We start from the raw sequence: 14358 nt of genomic DNA on the forward strand, positions 1-14358 counted from the left end.
GCCGGCTTCCCAGGACGCTCGAGGGTGTGACTCTGGAGCGGCCTCACTCGCGGGGTGGCCGGGAGCAGGCGGGCATGTGAAGGCTCCCGAAGCGTCCCCAGGCAAAGGGGAGCAATTCTGCAGCACTGAAAGAACCGAGCGGCCTGGGGGGGAGCTTGCAGTACTGAACCGTATTCAAAATATATATTGTTGCTTTGTTGTGGCTATTGTATTATTCCTCAGAGGCCCTGATTTGACGCTTCGGGGAAGGAGGCGCCTGGCGCAGCTGGACCTCGCGAAGGTGTCAGCGAGGGAGCGAGCCGTTCGGTGACAGCCCCGCCGCCGCCGTTTTAATAACAGCAGCAGCTGCGGCGGCGGCGGCAAGGGGGCGAGGCACATTTCCTTCCCGCTTTCGCTAACGGAGAAGCGGTTCCTTCTTCTTGCGCAGCCTCACGGCGAGGAGCGAAAGGCTCAGACCAGCGCGGAGGGCGGTGCAGCCCTCTGCCAGTGGAACCCGGGCTGCTGGCGCAGCTTGGCGGCGGCCCGTAGGCTCCCCAAGGCGCAGGGCTAGATCCAGATTCCTCTTCTCTGAACCAGCGGACCTTGCGCAGCCAACATGGATCCCGCCGCGAAGAGGACCGCGGCGGAGGAAGGGGACCCGCTGCAGCCGCCGGAAGAAGAGGAAGAAGTGGATCCCAGGATTCAAGTAAGGGGAGCCGCCGATCGCCCCTGCCGAGATCCTTTGGAGGAGTGGGCCGAGGGGCGCGTTTGCAGCCGAAAGTGGGTGGGGTGGCAGGATCGGGACGCGAGGAGGTCTGTAATCGCGAAGTAATTGTGTGTGTGTGTGCGTGGGTTCGCGGTGCGTCCTTGCTTAGGTTCCTTGAATCTTCGCGATTATCTTTCGCTTTCTCTCCCTCCACACATGTGATTCCAGAATGGGTGAAGGGGGCGTTTTCCTCCCCGTTGTACCCCGTTTTTTGTTTTGCTTTGGCTTTATTAGATTGCCGCCGAAGTCCTTCTGCAGCTGGTTGGAGAAACTCGCTGCAAAGGAAAGATGCTTCAGTTTCGAAAGGAGTCTCCCCCTTCCTTCTCGGAGCGGCGTTTTTGTGCGCGAGCTGGATCCCTCCTCTCCCTGTTTGCTCCGGTTTCCTCGTTTCAGCTCCTCTCCGCAATCCGCCTTATCTTTGGAGCTTTTTAGCATGGCGGAGCCACGCGAACCGGGTGGTGGGAGAAAAGGAGGAGGGGGACCGCCAAGGGATGCCGCGCTTGGGCTGCAAGGACACTAGAAGGGTGGGGGGCGAGTTAGAGGCAGAAGGGGCCTTCAGGTAATTTAATCCTGATGCAGGATCTTGTAATTCTCTTAATATGCAGTACTGCATCATTGTTAACAGATGATGCCAGCTCGTGCTTTAAATGTCACCATGTCCCTGTCATCAAAGGCCAGAAGAAAGTTTCAGTATCTGGGGGCTTTGGATGTCCTCAACAAACTCCATTGCATCAGGTGATTAAGCCTTCCCCAAGCTGGCCTGCTCCAGGTATATACTGGGACTGCAGATCTCAGGTGACAGCAGTTAGCAGGCTTCAGCTGACCTTGAAAAGTGGGTTGGTGCCTGGATGGGAGACCACTGGGAGATCTCAAGGCCATAAAGGTGGACAGGAAAGTCAAAAAATCATCCTGGAAGGAGGAGGTGGCAAACCAGTTTCATATCTTTGCCAAGAAAATTGCATGGATGAGAAAACTAGATTGACTTGAGGGAGAGACATTATCTTTACCAGAGCCAGCAGGCTGTTGGCAGGGAATCTTAGTAGATGCAGATTTAACACAACTTGAGGAACCAGGTTGGGAAGGTTAACATAAAGGTTGATGCCACTCTTGACAGAATACATAGGAAGGGATGTTAATACATTCTATCTGTCACAATTTCTCACTTTTCCCATCACTGCCAAAATTGACAAGGTAGCAGGAAGCATCTCCTTCTCCAGTACAAACCTGGCCAATTTGTGAAGGTTGTTAGTGGAGGTGTCGTTTTGGGGACTGCTGTTATCAGAAGAATGACTTATGGTGACTAGGGAAATGGGACCCTTTTTTAATAGCAGGACTGTTGGACATATCCTGTGAAACTCCTCTCACGTGACAGATCTGTTGCCCAATGAAAAGATTTACATTGCCAGATCTCTGGCACTGAGTGAATTCATTCAATGATGTCAATGTCTGACCCTTGGTTTCATTCCACTGCTGGATTGTGCTGGCAGTGTTTGTGGCTGTTCTGTGATTTTTGTGGTATTTTTCTGCAAATATATATTTTGTTCGCTTTCCCCCTTAATTTGTTCCATAAGCTTTCTGGAAGACATTTAAGTGGTCTTTGTTATGAATAAAATCCTGATTGCTTTCACAGTTCAGTAATTTTTTTTTTTACAAAAGATATTGCTATGTGCATTCTTCTGATCTTCATGCCAATGAACTTAACAAGGGTTTTCTTCATTTTATCAGACTGGGGTCTATAACAATAGCCACAATGATGCCATGGATGGAGGAAGCTTACCAGCCAAAGATACTGGCAATTCACTGCAAGCGCTCTTTTCAATAGGGTTTCATAATATCTTTCCATATACAGGGAGGTGAGGTTAAAATAAGAGGAAAAACATTTCACCGCAGATGATCCAAAACATTGTTTGAAACAGAATCCTTACCTCTTCCCCTTCTCTCCCTGCCAACCCCTGACTTGAAGGAGACTTGTTCCTTTATATTCCTAAAACACTTGAAGTGCATTTAAAATGGTTGTATTTTTTTATAGACAGATGCTGGCAATAGGGCAGAAACTCAAAAACTGTGTTAAAGCTGGTTTTGAGTGAGAAGCTTATTTGTTCAAATGTCTCCTTGTCCATGAGTATCGGCACTCCATCTGCAGTTTGGAGCAATAAGCTAGTTTGTTCTAAAAAGCTGTTGTAACAGTTACTGACAAAGTGAAAGTGAAGCATATGAGTGCTATAAAAAGGTATGTCTGAAAATCCTTCTGTTTTCCCTCCTTTTTTTATATCACAGTGGACTGAAAATCTAGAAATGCAAAATATCAGTGGTTAGAGCAGTGTTTCTCAACCTTAGCAACTTTAAGATGTCTGGACTTCAACTCCCAGCATGCTGGTTAGGGAATTCTGGGAGTTGAAGTCCAGACATCTTAAAGTTGCTAAGGTTGAGAAACACTGGGTTAAAATATTGTCATAAGCAATGATAAAATGTGCAACATGACATCACTGTGCAAATAATGCAAATTACATAATTCATGACACATGTGACATCACTTACCCCCTTCTCTGCCATACAGACATCACACAGACACATATGACTTAAGTCAGGAGCGGGAATTCAGTCTTGAACCTTGCTTACTAGGTGAGCTTTGGCCAATCCCTCTCTCTCTCTCTCCTACCAGGAGTAAAGCTACACTTCAGGGAGTCTTTTTACTTTTTTTTGAGAGAATGTGAGACAAATATGTATACTGTCTTGAGCTCCTTGAAAGAACAACAGGGTAAACATACAATAAAATTAATAATTTCAGTATTTTATACTATAACTTTTGCAAGGAATTCCTTTATGTGTGAGTGAAAAGAAAACACTATTGGAACCAAACTCTTAAGGTCTTGAAGGAGTGGGAGAATATGTTACATTTTTCATCCTGGGTTTTTTCATAATGAAAGATGCTGTTATATCATTTGTCATTTTGGTAATGGTGCCACACTAAATAACCATGCAGAGCTTCAATAGTATATAGAAAAAAACTTGGAATTTAGATGAGCATTACTTTAAAAATTAACCTTCAAAAGATGTCTGGTCTCTGTCTCTGCCCTTTCAAACTGAGTCTTAACTGCAGTAAAGCTCAGTTTTACTTTTAAATGCTTTCTATCCTTCTGTTTCCATTTAACATTCCAGTGAGGGCCTCTCTGTGAGTTGCCAGATGACACTTAATAACTTGATTCCTTCCCAGTTCTCTCAGTGTCTTACTACTCAACATGTTATTTTGGCTTTCTTCCAGGGGGAACTAGAAAAGTTGAACCAATCTACAGATGATATTAATCGGAGAGAAACAGAACTTGAGGTACAGTTTCGCCTTGCTGTTTTGACTCAACATCCAACTGTATTTCTCTTTCTTATTTATTGTATTTCTGCTAAAAAGTGGTCTTTATTGAGATTTTTGTGCTAAAATATGCAGAAGAAACTGAGGAGAAAGTTTGCATGGATTAAACCAGTGGATGAAGCAAAAGAAGGTCAAATATATTCTTCTCTGATACTGAAATTGGATGACATTTACTGTGCAAAGTACCATGGATTCCATTAATCCTCTTTATTTATCCTACACCAACCAAAGAATAATGCTTAGGAATCCAAGTGGCACATAATCCTCTTTTAAAATACTGTTTTCTTTATTTTCTTAAGGTACAGAAAAAGTAAAAAAAGTAGAAAAACAAAACTTGTAAATAGAATTCAAACCATTGAAATGAAACTATATATTGAGGTAAAAGCCTGAACAATTTAGACCATTAATGAAGACACTTAAATATATATATATATATATATATATAAAATATGATAAAGCAAGAGAAAAAGAAAAAAATAACATTAAATATAAAAGTGTTAAAACAACATATACAAAACATACAGTAGTAATAAAATTATTGTATCTTGCTATACTACACAATGCCTAAAAATAATGTAATACAAGATAATACAGCTCAACTTTCAAACAAGTTAAATTGAGACCACATGAAAATGTATTGTTTGATCTTTCTTTTCTGTCAGTGTGAAGCCATGTAAGACTCAAAGTTTACCTAGCACCAGAGCAATTGTAAATTATATTTGCATATAACAATAATCTAGAATTCCTGACTTACTATAAACAAGCAGCATGGTGGATCATTCAGCCTGTTCCTTATTTTCTTTAAGTGGGAAATACTAATGTGATGCAGATAGCTTACCATAACGTATAAATCCCAGAATCTCTGGGGTGGTTGCTCCAAACAAGATGGGCCTAAAAGCCAGTAACAACTCAGGGTTGTTTCTAAATCCTTGTTTATTTTTCAGAGCAAGAAACCAGGATCATGGGTTGGGTTGTAATGATAAGCTTTTCCTGACTGTTTCTCCCATGTCAGGGATAAAATTAAACGGCACATGCATCAACCGGCTGCTTTTTAATACTAATTTAGGATAAGTAAGAAATTAATACAACTACTTAATTGGCAGAATGCTGGGGTGGGGAAATCTTCTCCTCACTCTGTTCATAAACATGAGGATGATAAGCATGTATGTGACAGAAATGGAGGAGTATGAGATTTCACTCCCAACGTTTTTTTAAATAGTCCTTGTAGATATATGCTTGGGGATGGGAGTTAGTTTTACAGTTATTTGTCATGTTGATCAAATTACGTCCAGATGATTTTTTTCTATTTTTAAGAGCCACCTATTCATAATTCACTGGTATTAGTAAGAAATAGCTCTTAAAAGTTAGCACATTTCTTCTCCCCTTCCTGCTGTTAGAGATGGTGTTTGGATTTGATAACCTAGCATCCTGCTCCTAAAGTATGAAGGCAAATAATGAAATGTTTTATTGGGGAAAGTATCGTTCTCATACAGACAAATGCTATTTGGATAATAAGCCACAGTTGTCTGGGTTCCTACATTATATTTAGTGAAGACCAAGCAAACCACATGCTGCCTTAATGTGATGGATAATCTAACCAATTAGATAATTTTTTGACCTCTTTCATTCTGTGTGATTTATACCTTGTTTCATGTGTATTTGTTGAAAAAGGCCATATTATGTTTGCTTTAATGCTAATTTCTTGTACCTTCACATTTAAACTTTTGTCCTTCATCTTTAGTTGATTACAATATAACCAACATCAGATCAAAATTCAGAGTCTTGGCAAAGGAGAAGCAGCTATTCTGGGAAACTAGAGCAATGTCAATCAGGCAGTCTCTGCTATGACCTCTGGACGCTGATGTTTGCCAAGGGCAGTTGAGGATATGCCCAACTTTATTGTCAGGTGCTTTGCATATGTGGCTTTTTGAATCAGGCAGTAGTGTTATGGAGCATTCACCTACTTTTCAGTGTATGCCACTAACTTGGTCAGTAGGGTGCTTATGGGAAGTCAATAGCCAAAGGTAATATACCTTGTTCTGCCGTGCTCAGCATTTTATTTAACAACTTTCTTGGTAGCAAAAAATGCCCAGAACTTCCATGGGGATAAGAGAGAGGACTGGGAACAGAAAGACAGATTATTCCATTCTTTCTCCACTAGATTGTTTTGATTTCTGTGCTAGCTGCAGAGGAAGGAAACACTGAGCTTAGTATGTTTCAGCTGTACATGGACTGAGGGAATTTCCTTGGCTGGAACATGGATGAAGGATGATTACAGAGATGGGAAGGGATTTGGAGACAAGTCCTATGAAGAAAAAGTTTGGGAGAGTTTGGTATATTTAATCTGGTGAAGAAATAATGAAGACAAATGAACCTGGAATAACATGATGGCCATCTTCAAGGAGTTTCACACAGAATAAGCTTGTAATGTTTGTTCACATCACAAGACAAGTTTTTAATTAAACATCAGAAAAAACTTCCTGTCTCATGAGTTGTTTGATATGGAATAGATTACCTTGAAAAACATCTCCAGTGCAGGGTTACCTTTATTTTATAGCCATCTGTTGGAATGCTATAGCAGTACATGTTCAGTATAGGTAGGAGTTTAGACTAGATGATCTTGGAGATTATTTCAGTCTGTCTGATTTATAGGGCTGGTATTGCCACTTATTTGTTATTCTAAAAAATAGCTGTCTCTTTTGACTATTTCTATGGTGCAGAAGACATTGAAGAAGTAGATCCACAACTGTGCTTCCTAATGCTACCAAAGAGCTTCCTCTGAGTTTGTTCCAGGCCAGCACAACTCTGATGACCACATAGTCTGAGTACCTGATAAACTTGTGTTCATTACCTGCCTTCTGCTATAAGAGACCAGATTTCCATCTCCACTTAGCTATGAAGCCAGCTGGGTAATTTGAGACAATTGTCTTATTTCATGGTAGCTTACCTAGCAGGACTGTTACGAGGATAAAATGTTGGAGAGAGGTTAAGGAGATATATACGCTAGGAGTGAGCAACATGTGACTTCTCAGGTATTGTCAGAGTGTAATTCCATGGATTGTAGTGTTCAGAATAAGGAAGAGGACTATGATGGAAATATTCAGGAACTGTTACCTAGGCAAAAGGAGCTGAAACATTTTTTTAAAGTCCAAAAAAGTGAGATAACATTTAGAAGCAGACACCTCCCTAATTCATTGGAATATAAGAATGAGGAGGTACAACAGAATCAGACTGGTAAGAGTTTGTAATTATAACTAAAGTCAATAAAAAGTAGCTTAGCTTTCCTGTGGAATTGATTTCCTGGTCTGGTCTACCTAGTGGGGCTGACACCTAAGCCAGCTTGGCCAGTGGTCAGAGGAGATGCAATTTCCAATTGAACAACATCTGAAATACTACACATTCCCCATTTGGATATACTAATATGAGCTCTTTAAAAGAAAGGTGGTTTATAAATGTAATGAAGTAAACACTTGGCAAATGAAAGGCCAGGGCTGGTAGACTCTGTTAGGCTTAATTTATTACAAGCTTTAGCTTATTCTCCTCATTAATGTTCTTTATAGACATATAAGAAAAGACTTATATATACTCTGTGACAACTTCCATTAGCTTCCAGTGTGTGCTAACTGACTGCAGACATTCACTGCCAAGTGTCGAATTTAGCTTCTTATAAATCATTACTGACTTCCATATTCAGAATGATTTGAAGTCCCGTATCAAAACATGAATCCACAGTATATTGGCTGCTGCACCTGAATGGCAATTATGGTGATATTAACTGTCTTTTATATAGACAGATGACCTCAATTTTTTTCTTCAGTGAAAACCACAAACTATTAGAAAAGATGGTTATCAGTCTGTAAAGTCCTTTTCTTTGACCTTCTGTAAGACATCTACATATTGTCCCCTAGAGCAATTAGTCCTTTGCCAGTGCCTGGCAAGGAAGCCTCACTGGAATGCAAGGTGAAATGTCTGCAAAAATGTGATCTCTACTTTGCTACTGATCACTTTAAGCCCAGAGTACACCAACTAAAAGTATGTACTTCATAGACTGTGGAGATGATTTCAGTGAAGCTAGTAAGAGAACAACTGGTGAAAGGCAACCAGTGTTGATAGCTGCATATAGTGTAATGTTTTGCTTCCTAATGAGTTTTTGATTGAGCCTGGTTAAAATCCATAACTCTGTTGGTACAAAAATACAGAGCTAATCATTAAAACTGTAGCAGAGGATTTGAGAAGTGGTTTTAATGCAGGCCTATGTATTACTGTTTTCCTGCACATGACTGAAGCATCTGTGAGTGGAACGTCTTGGTAATGGTGATTAAGGTTAGTGAACACTGTTGTACTTAACAGCAGAAATTTTGTTTTATCTCTGTAGATATGGATATGATGTTTTTAATTGGGTAGCATTAGCCTGTGATAATTTAGTCACATGGTTAACGAAAAGCCACTCCCCAGCATTCTTAGTTTTGGGCAAGGCTAGCTGTGGTTGAGATGTGGGAAAGCTTAGGTATGCATGCTTTCTCAAACCTGCTGCCCTCCAGAGGAGTTGGGGCTACAAATTCCATTTTTTTCCATCAAAAAATCAGAGGCCATGCTAAAATAGAATTTTGAAAGTGGCATATCAACCCCTCTGGAAAATGCTAGATTGGAGAAGTTCACTGTAGGAGTTTTAAGTGCAGCCTTCGGAGCCATACCTCAAATGTAATGTAATTGTCCTAACAGCCAGGAACCACGCTGAGACAAGGAGTAGGTCTCTAGTGTTTTATTACTGCTACATAACAGAGAATCCTAACAAACTGAAGAAGCGTGGGAAAAACCCAGACATATAAACCCCAAAGACTAAGGCGGGCCTGATCTGTATCTCTTTGAATGGCCACCTAATTCCTCAGTACTACGCATGCGCTTTACAGCCTGGATGGGAGCCCCCTGCTCGCCATCCTCACTCATGACAGTAATTGTATGTAAGGCTGCTTCTCCCAACATGATCTCCTCCAGATGTGTTGGACTACAAGACCCATATTTGTCAGCTAGCCTGACCAGTGTAACAGTGGGAAGGCTGGTGTAAAGAAAGAATGTGTACATTTTGTTAAAATTGAAATTGCTGCTGTAGGGGGATGGCTAAATGGAATCAGGGCAATTATACAAGGGAAGAAATTACAATTATTTCCTTTGCATGCATGGATGAAATATCCCCCCCCCAAAAAAGGGTGGTTAATAACCCTAGGAAGGAAACTCTCACTGGCTATGTTCCCTGCTGGGGCTAATAGCAGCTTTCAGGCAGAAGGGCAATTTTCTGATCCTGCTTGTTCCCCCACTTCAGCTACTGTATTTAAACTTTTAAAAATATGCATTGATTTTGCACAATTAATGTCACATGTAACTTAGCTCTCAAGTTCCTTATAAATGCTTGTTGGAAACACATTACTGTAGTACAGTGCTTACAGCATGAAAATATACCTTCTAGTTTTGCATGATAGAAGGGGATATGTACTCTTGCCAGAGGGAGTTTCTAGGCATCCTTTTTTTTTAGTGCAGGAGACACAAACTTCAATACAAGAGGGAAGGAAAGTTGTAGAGGGACCATGACAATAATAAGCAGAACCCTCTCACACAGTCAAGATGAGAGGGACTCTGTGACCCCTGTCATGTTGGCATGGACAATATCCAAGAGATATTTACAAATCCAATAAACTTATAAGCATTCTTATGCTATAGAGTGGACACATGCTTTTCTGTAGGCAACATATTCCTCATTCTAGCATTAACAGTGGGGTTATCTGAAGCCTAGGCTGGCTGGCTTGGGCAGGATATTATGATAAATGCATTGGATAAAATGAGTGATAGATATTGGTGGAAGCAAGAGTTTTATGAATTTGGTTTTGAAAAAAGCTGAAAGAATAGATGTTAGCAATCGAAGCGAATATTTATAGCTCAGGGTTGAACTGTGGAGTCCTTGGTGCTCTCTGAGCCTTGTTGTTTTCTTGCAGATGTTTAATTTTGCACTGAAGTTGCTGCCTAGTCTGGCAATGAAACTTCTGCAAGAAAACAACAAGGCTCAGAGAGCACCAAGGACTCCACAGAATAGATGTTAATCTGTGTGAACACACAGGAGTATGAGAGCTCACAATTTGGGAACAGAGTATTCTTGCCAACATTTGTGTCAAATATTTAATGATGCATTGAGCCTGAACTATGACCCATATTTATGTATTCGTTGCTCTCCTTGGGAACCTGAGACTCATGGGCATTGCTTGTAAATGATGACCTCTGAGAACAAAGGCACATCTAGTAAATTGTGTGGGAGAAAACAGTTGCAGACTGGGCTGGTGTATTGTGTATCAAGTATTTTCTATCCAAACTTTCATGAACCTCGTCAGATTCTTTTTGCATTCCTTTGGTATATGAAGTCATTTGCCTAGTTCATACTATCACGTAGCTTCAAAGGCTGAAATGAGGCACGCTATGGTTTCTGCTTTTGAAGAGTCTGAAAGTCCCTGTCTTCTAGATAAAGGAGAAAGTCATTCACATAGCAAGGTTTGCTACTGTTTTTTCTTGACCTGTATCTGTTAGATGGTGAACCTGTAGAGAGAGACAGTCTCATGCTATCTGTATACTAGATTATGAAATATTAAGTATTAAATATTGTATTCTGAATGTGTATCAGTACACTGCATGTTCCTCTGCTACCTCTATACTTCTCTAGAGTAAAATTCTAGCTTGCATTGAGTAGAATGCTTGGGGTAAAACCAGGCTTTGGGTATTGGCTAAAATGTTACAAAGCTGACCAATACTGTCCTTATTAGTGAGGTATGCTGCATATGGCATGAAAAGAACTAAAGCTGGTAATCTAGTCTACATATTTTCTATCTTACTAAAAGCATTATCTGAATGTGTTGATTGAAGCTATGATAGGCAGCAGAATGCAATATTTATGGGCCCACCTGCTGATGACCATGGCATATAGAAAATTATGATTTTGAATATAAGAGTAAATGGTAAAGGGCAAAAATTGACAGGTGAAATGAAAGAAAGAATAATATGTTTGGTGTTTTAAAAGTAAGAGAAAGAGAAGAATATAATAGATCTGAATGAAAATATTCTGTTCTTGTGGAGTGGAGTTGTTAATTACATTCAGGGAAGTGAAGGTTTAATTCTGAATGAAAGGGCTAAAATGTATGTTAGAAAATATGAACTTTATCTAGTTTGTAGGGTGGATTTGAAGGTAGGAGTCCATAGTTGGTGATAGTTGTATGTTACATTACAGGGAATGGTAGAACAAGGGATGAGCTTCTGGGAAGAAATAAACTAGAGTGAAAATTGTTCAACTGCATGGAAAAGAAAGTAAGAATAATGTATGAAAAAAATATTAAAAAGATACATTCATCTGAGGATGAATTGAAAGATGTAAGAAAAGAAAGTGTGGAAGCTGCTTGGAAGAGTGAAAAGAATTATGATACAAAATGCCACAGAAGCGTGTGGATGGTGAATGGTGATAATGGAAGCACCACAATGAATTTTGGCAAAAATATGAATGAATGTAAAACATGATAAAAAGTTATTTTGCTATGGGAGATGAATGGTGGGAATGAGATGTGGGAATACAGAAAAGGTAATTTCAGAGACCAAAGAATGAATGACAATAATGATTGTTAATGAGTACTTGCTTGGAAAAGGGGTCCCCCCCCAATACATGGCTTAAGCATACATTCTTACGTGGACATAGTAAAAGAATGCATATAAATTTAAAGGCATGATTGATTTGATTGTTTATTATGAAAGACTGAGAGAATTAAAAGATACAAGGTTGATGAGAGGTTCTGAATGTTGAACAATTTGTTGATAGTTCCAGGAATGGATCTTGGGGAAACAATGGAAAAGGAGAATAAGGGAAGAAGTGAAAGAAATGGGTGTCAAAGGATAATTATGTATGAAAAAGTATTACAAGATTAATCTTCCAACAGAATGAATGAAAAATGGAGCAAGGAAAAAGAGGTTGTGGAGGCTGCTTGGAACAGAATAAAAAGAATTGGTGCCACAGAAGTGGGTAGAATTACCTCTTACGGGAATATATATACTCTGTGTGTGTGTGTGTGTGTGTGTGTGTGTACACACACACACACACATACACAGACACAGTATGCCATTGTTTAAATAAACAGAAAATAGAAAAAGGAAAAAAGAAAATACGAATAAACACACACACAAGCTTCAATAAAGGCTTACCATTTTTGGTTGTAATACTACATAATCTACCCCTGTAATCTCTTTGTTCATAAATCACAGATAACATCAGTAGCAAGACAAGATTACTGTGTGTATATATGCATGCACGTGCGTATGTGTATATACATACACACACACACACACACACATACAAGTTCTTATCAGTTCTTGGGATAAAACAAGCACAATAGATGGCTTTGTTATTTAATTGAAAAACAATTGGTGTGAAGCTATGGCCTGGTTAATTTCAGTTTTGAGGAACAAATCTATTTCTTTATTGCAAGAATTAAAAATATACAGTATTTTTGTTGTCCAAACTGCAAGCCAGAAAAAAGGAGATTATTTTGAACACAAATTTTTCATTTAGCAATAAAGCAAACATGTTAATTACACCCAATACCTCCAAAGCCTATCTACTTTTGACTCATTTGAAGAACTGTGTTTATGGATGCCATCCATTTTTGTAACTTAAAATCTGCAAAAAGTAGGTCAGAGCACCATGACAAAAGACAGACACAATATGCACATCCTTGGAGCTGCAAAGATACGGGCACAATTCAATCCTGCTTTTAAAAAAGAAAAAAAAAATAGAGCTTTCTGTGAAATGAAAAACTGGGATGAGAAATATTACTTTTCCAATTATTTAAGTTGTGTATTTAAAGTTTATCAACAGAAAAGAAAAAATTAATCTTATTGGGCAGCAAAAACTGCAGTTTGGTTCTTTCATCCCTCACACATGCAGTCCAATATATCAAGAGGAAAAAGTATTCCTTTTTTTCATGATGAATGGATGTAATTCTGTAACAAAAACCAGAATTCATCCCCAATGCTTTTTTCAATGATGCGATGATTTCAAAACAAACAAAAACACCATACAAAATACATACAAAATACAACCACTGTATACAGTAATCAGCACATCTGCTTCAGAAATATAATGGGTTAGGGGGCAAACATTCTCTGTGACAGAATGGCTAGCACCCAAAGCTGCAATCAGATCCTACATGGTATTTCAAAATGTGGTTTCAACCTTGCTTTTTTGCAAAGGTTTAGGGAACTGAAGAGAGGAATATTCTAATTCCAAGAATGTTTTTCCTGGCTTGTAAGAAAAGGATGCTTTGCTTAAATGCAGGGCAATTGATTACTTTATGGATGCATTGATTAACTGAGTACACTATATTTATTATGTGTGTGGGGGGGGGTATATGGTTTTGTATCAGATAATATAAGTTGCTCAGAGACATATAGCTGAAGCAACATTCAGGTCTCAGTAATAAATAAATAATAAATATGAATTGACTACTAATCTTGAAATGTATGCAAAGCTGATTCTCTTGCTATTATGCTAATGACAAGTTTTCAGACATACAGTTACAGAGAGAGTATTAAATCCCCAGGAAACTTGGCTAGGAAGCAGCTACTCACTGCAGTTGAGTCTGAGACTGAGATTTATTCTATTCTCAAGCTTCGTCATATAAGAAGTTGGTTGTATTATCATCCTGACAACTCAGTATGCAGGAACTATATTTTACTGCTTGCCCATTATCCACTAGAAAGGAATCTACTGCTGATCTAGATAGCTTGCTGTAGAGCACTGTACTGTATAAAACTGCAGCTGGCATTTGTAAATCCAGCATTAAACATTTAAATGTTTAGAGTGAAGTCAAAATTCCTGTTTCAAATTGCCAGATGTTTAAAACCTAAACTCCAGTACATATAGACTGCATTCACATGCACAGGTAAAGCAGATTTCTGGAAAATCCCAAGCGTGCCAAGTATCGGTTCACAAAAACATAGAAAAAATATTCTGTTCTGTTCCAGCCTCTATGATGGAATATGATGCTTGCCAGGTTCTCTGTCCTTTCTGACTTTTTTAAAGACATTCTTTTAATTAAATAATAGATGCAAATCTGGCACACTTCAAAACATGTTTTGGCGTAATCTTTATTTTCAGTGAGGTCTCCGGAACTGCACAGACATTTTTAGGAAAAAAAAAAGTTAAATGGCTGCAATCCAGTGCTTTGCT

The 14358-nt window shown here is 39.3% G+C and overlaps 1 protein-coding gene across 1 annotated transcript in view; it reads left to right on the forward strand.

The window, feature by feature from the left end:
• The first annotated feature begins 246 nt into the window (after window positions 1–246).
• SH3BP5 (SH3 domain binding protein 5) overlaps window positions 247–14358 on the forward strand; it is a 48307-nt gene continuing 34195 nt past the window's right edge. Inside the window, exons 1-2 of the mRNA XM_063303967.1 lie at window positions 247–685; window positions 4008–4070. Of these exons, the coding sequence (XP_063160037.1) occupies window positions 596–685; window positions 4008–4070 (153 nt within the window). The 5' untranslated portion in view covers window positions 247–595. The remainder of the gene's footprint in view (window positions 686–4007; window positions 4071–14358) is intronic.

The sequence above is a fragment of the Candoia aspera genome, chromosome 4 (assembly GCF_035149785.1).
Source record: "Candoia aspera isolate rCanAsp1 chromosome 4, rCanAsp1.hap2, whole genome shotgun sequence".
In the NCBI taxonomy this organism is placed as follows: domain Eukaryota; kingdom Metazoa; phylum Chordata; class Lepidosauria; order Squamata; family Boidae; genus Candoia; species Candoia aspera.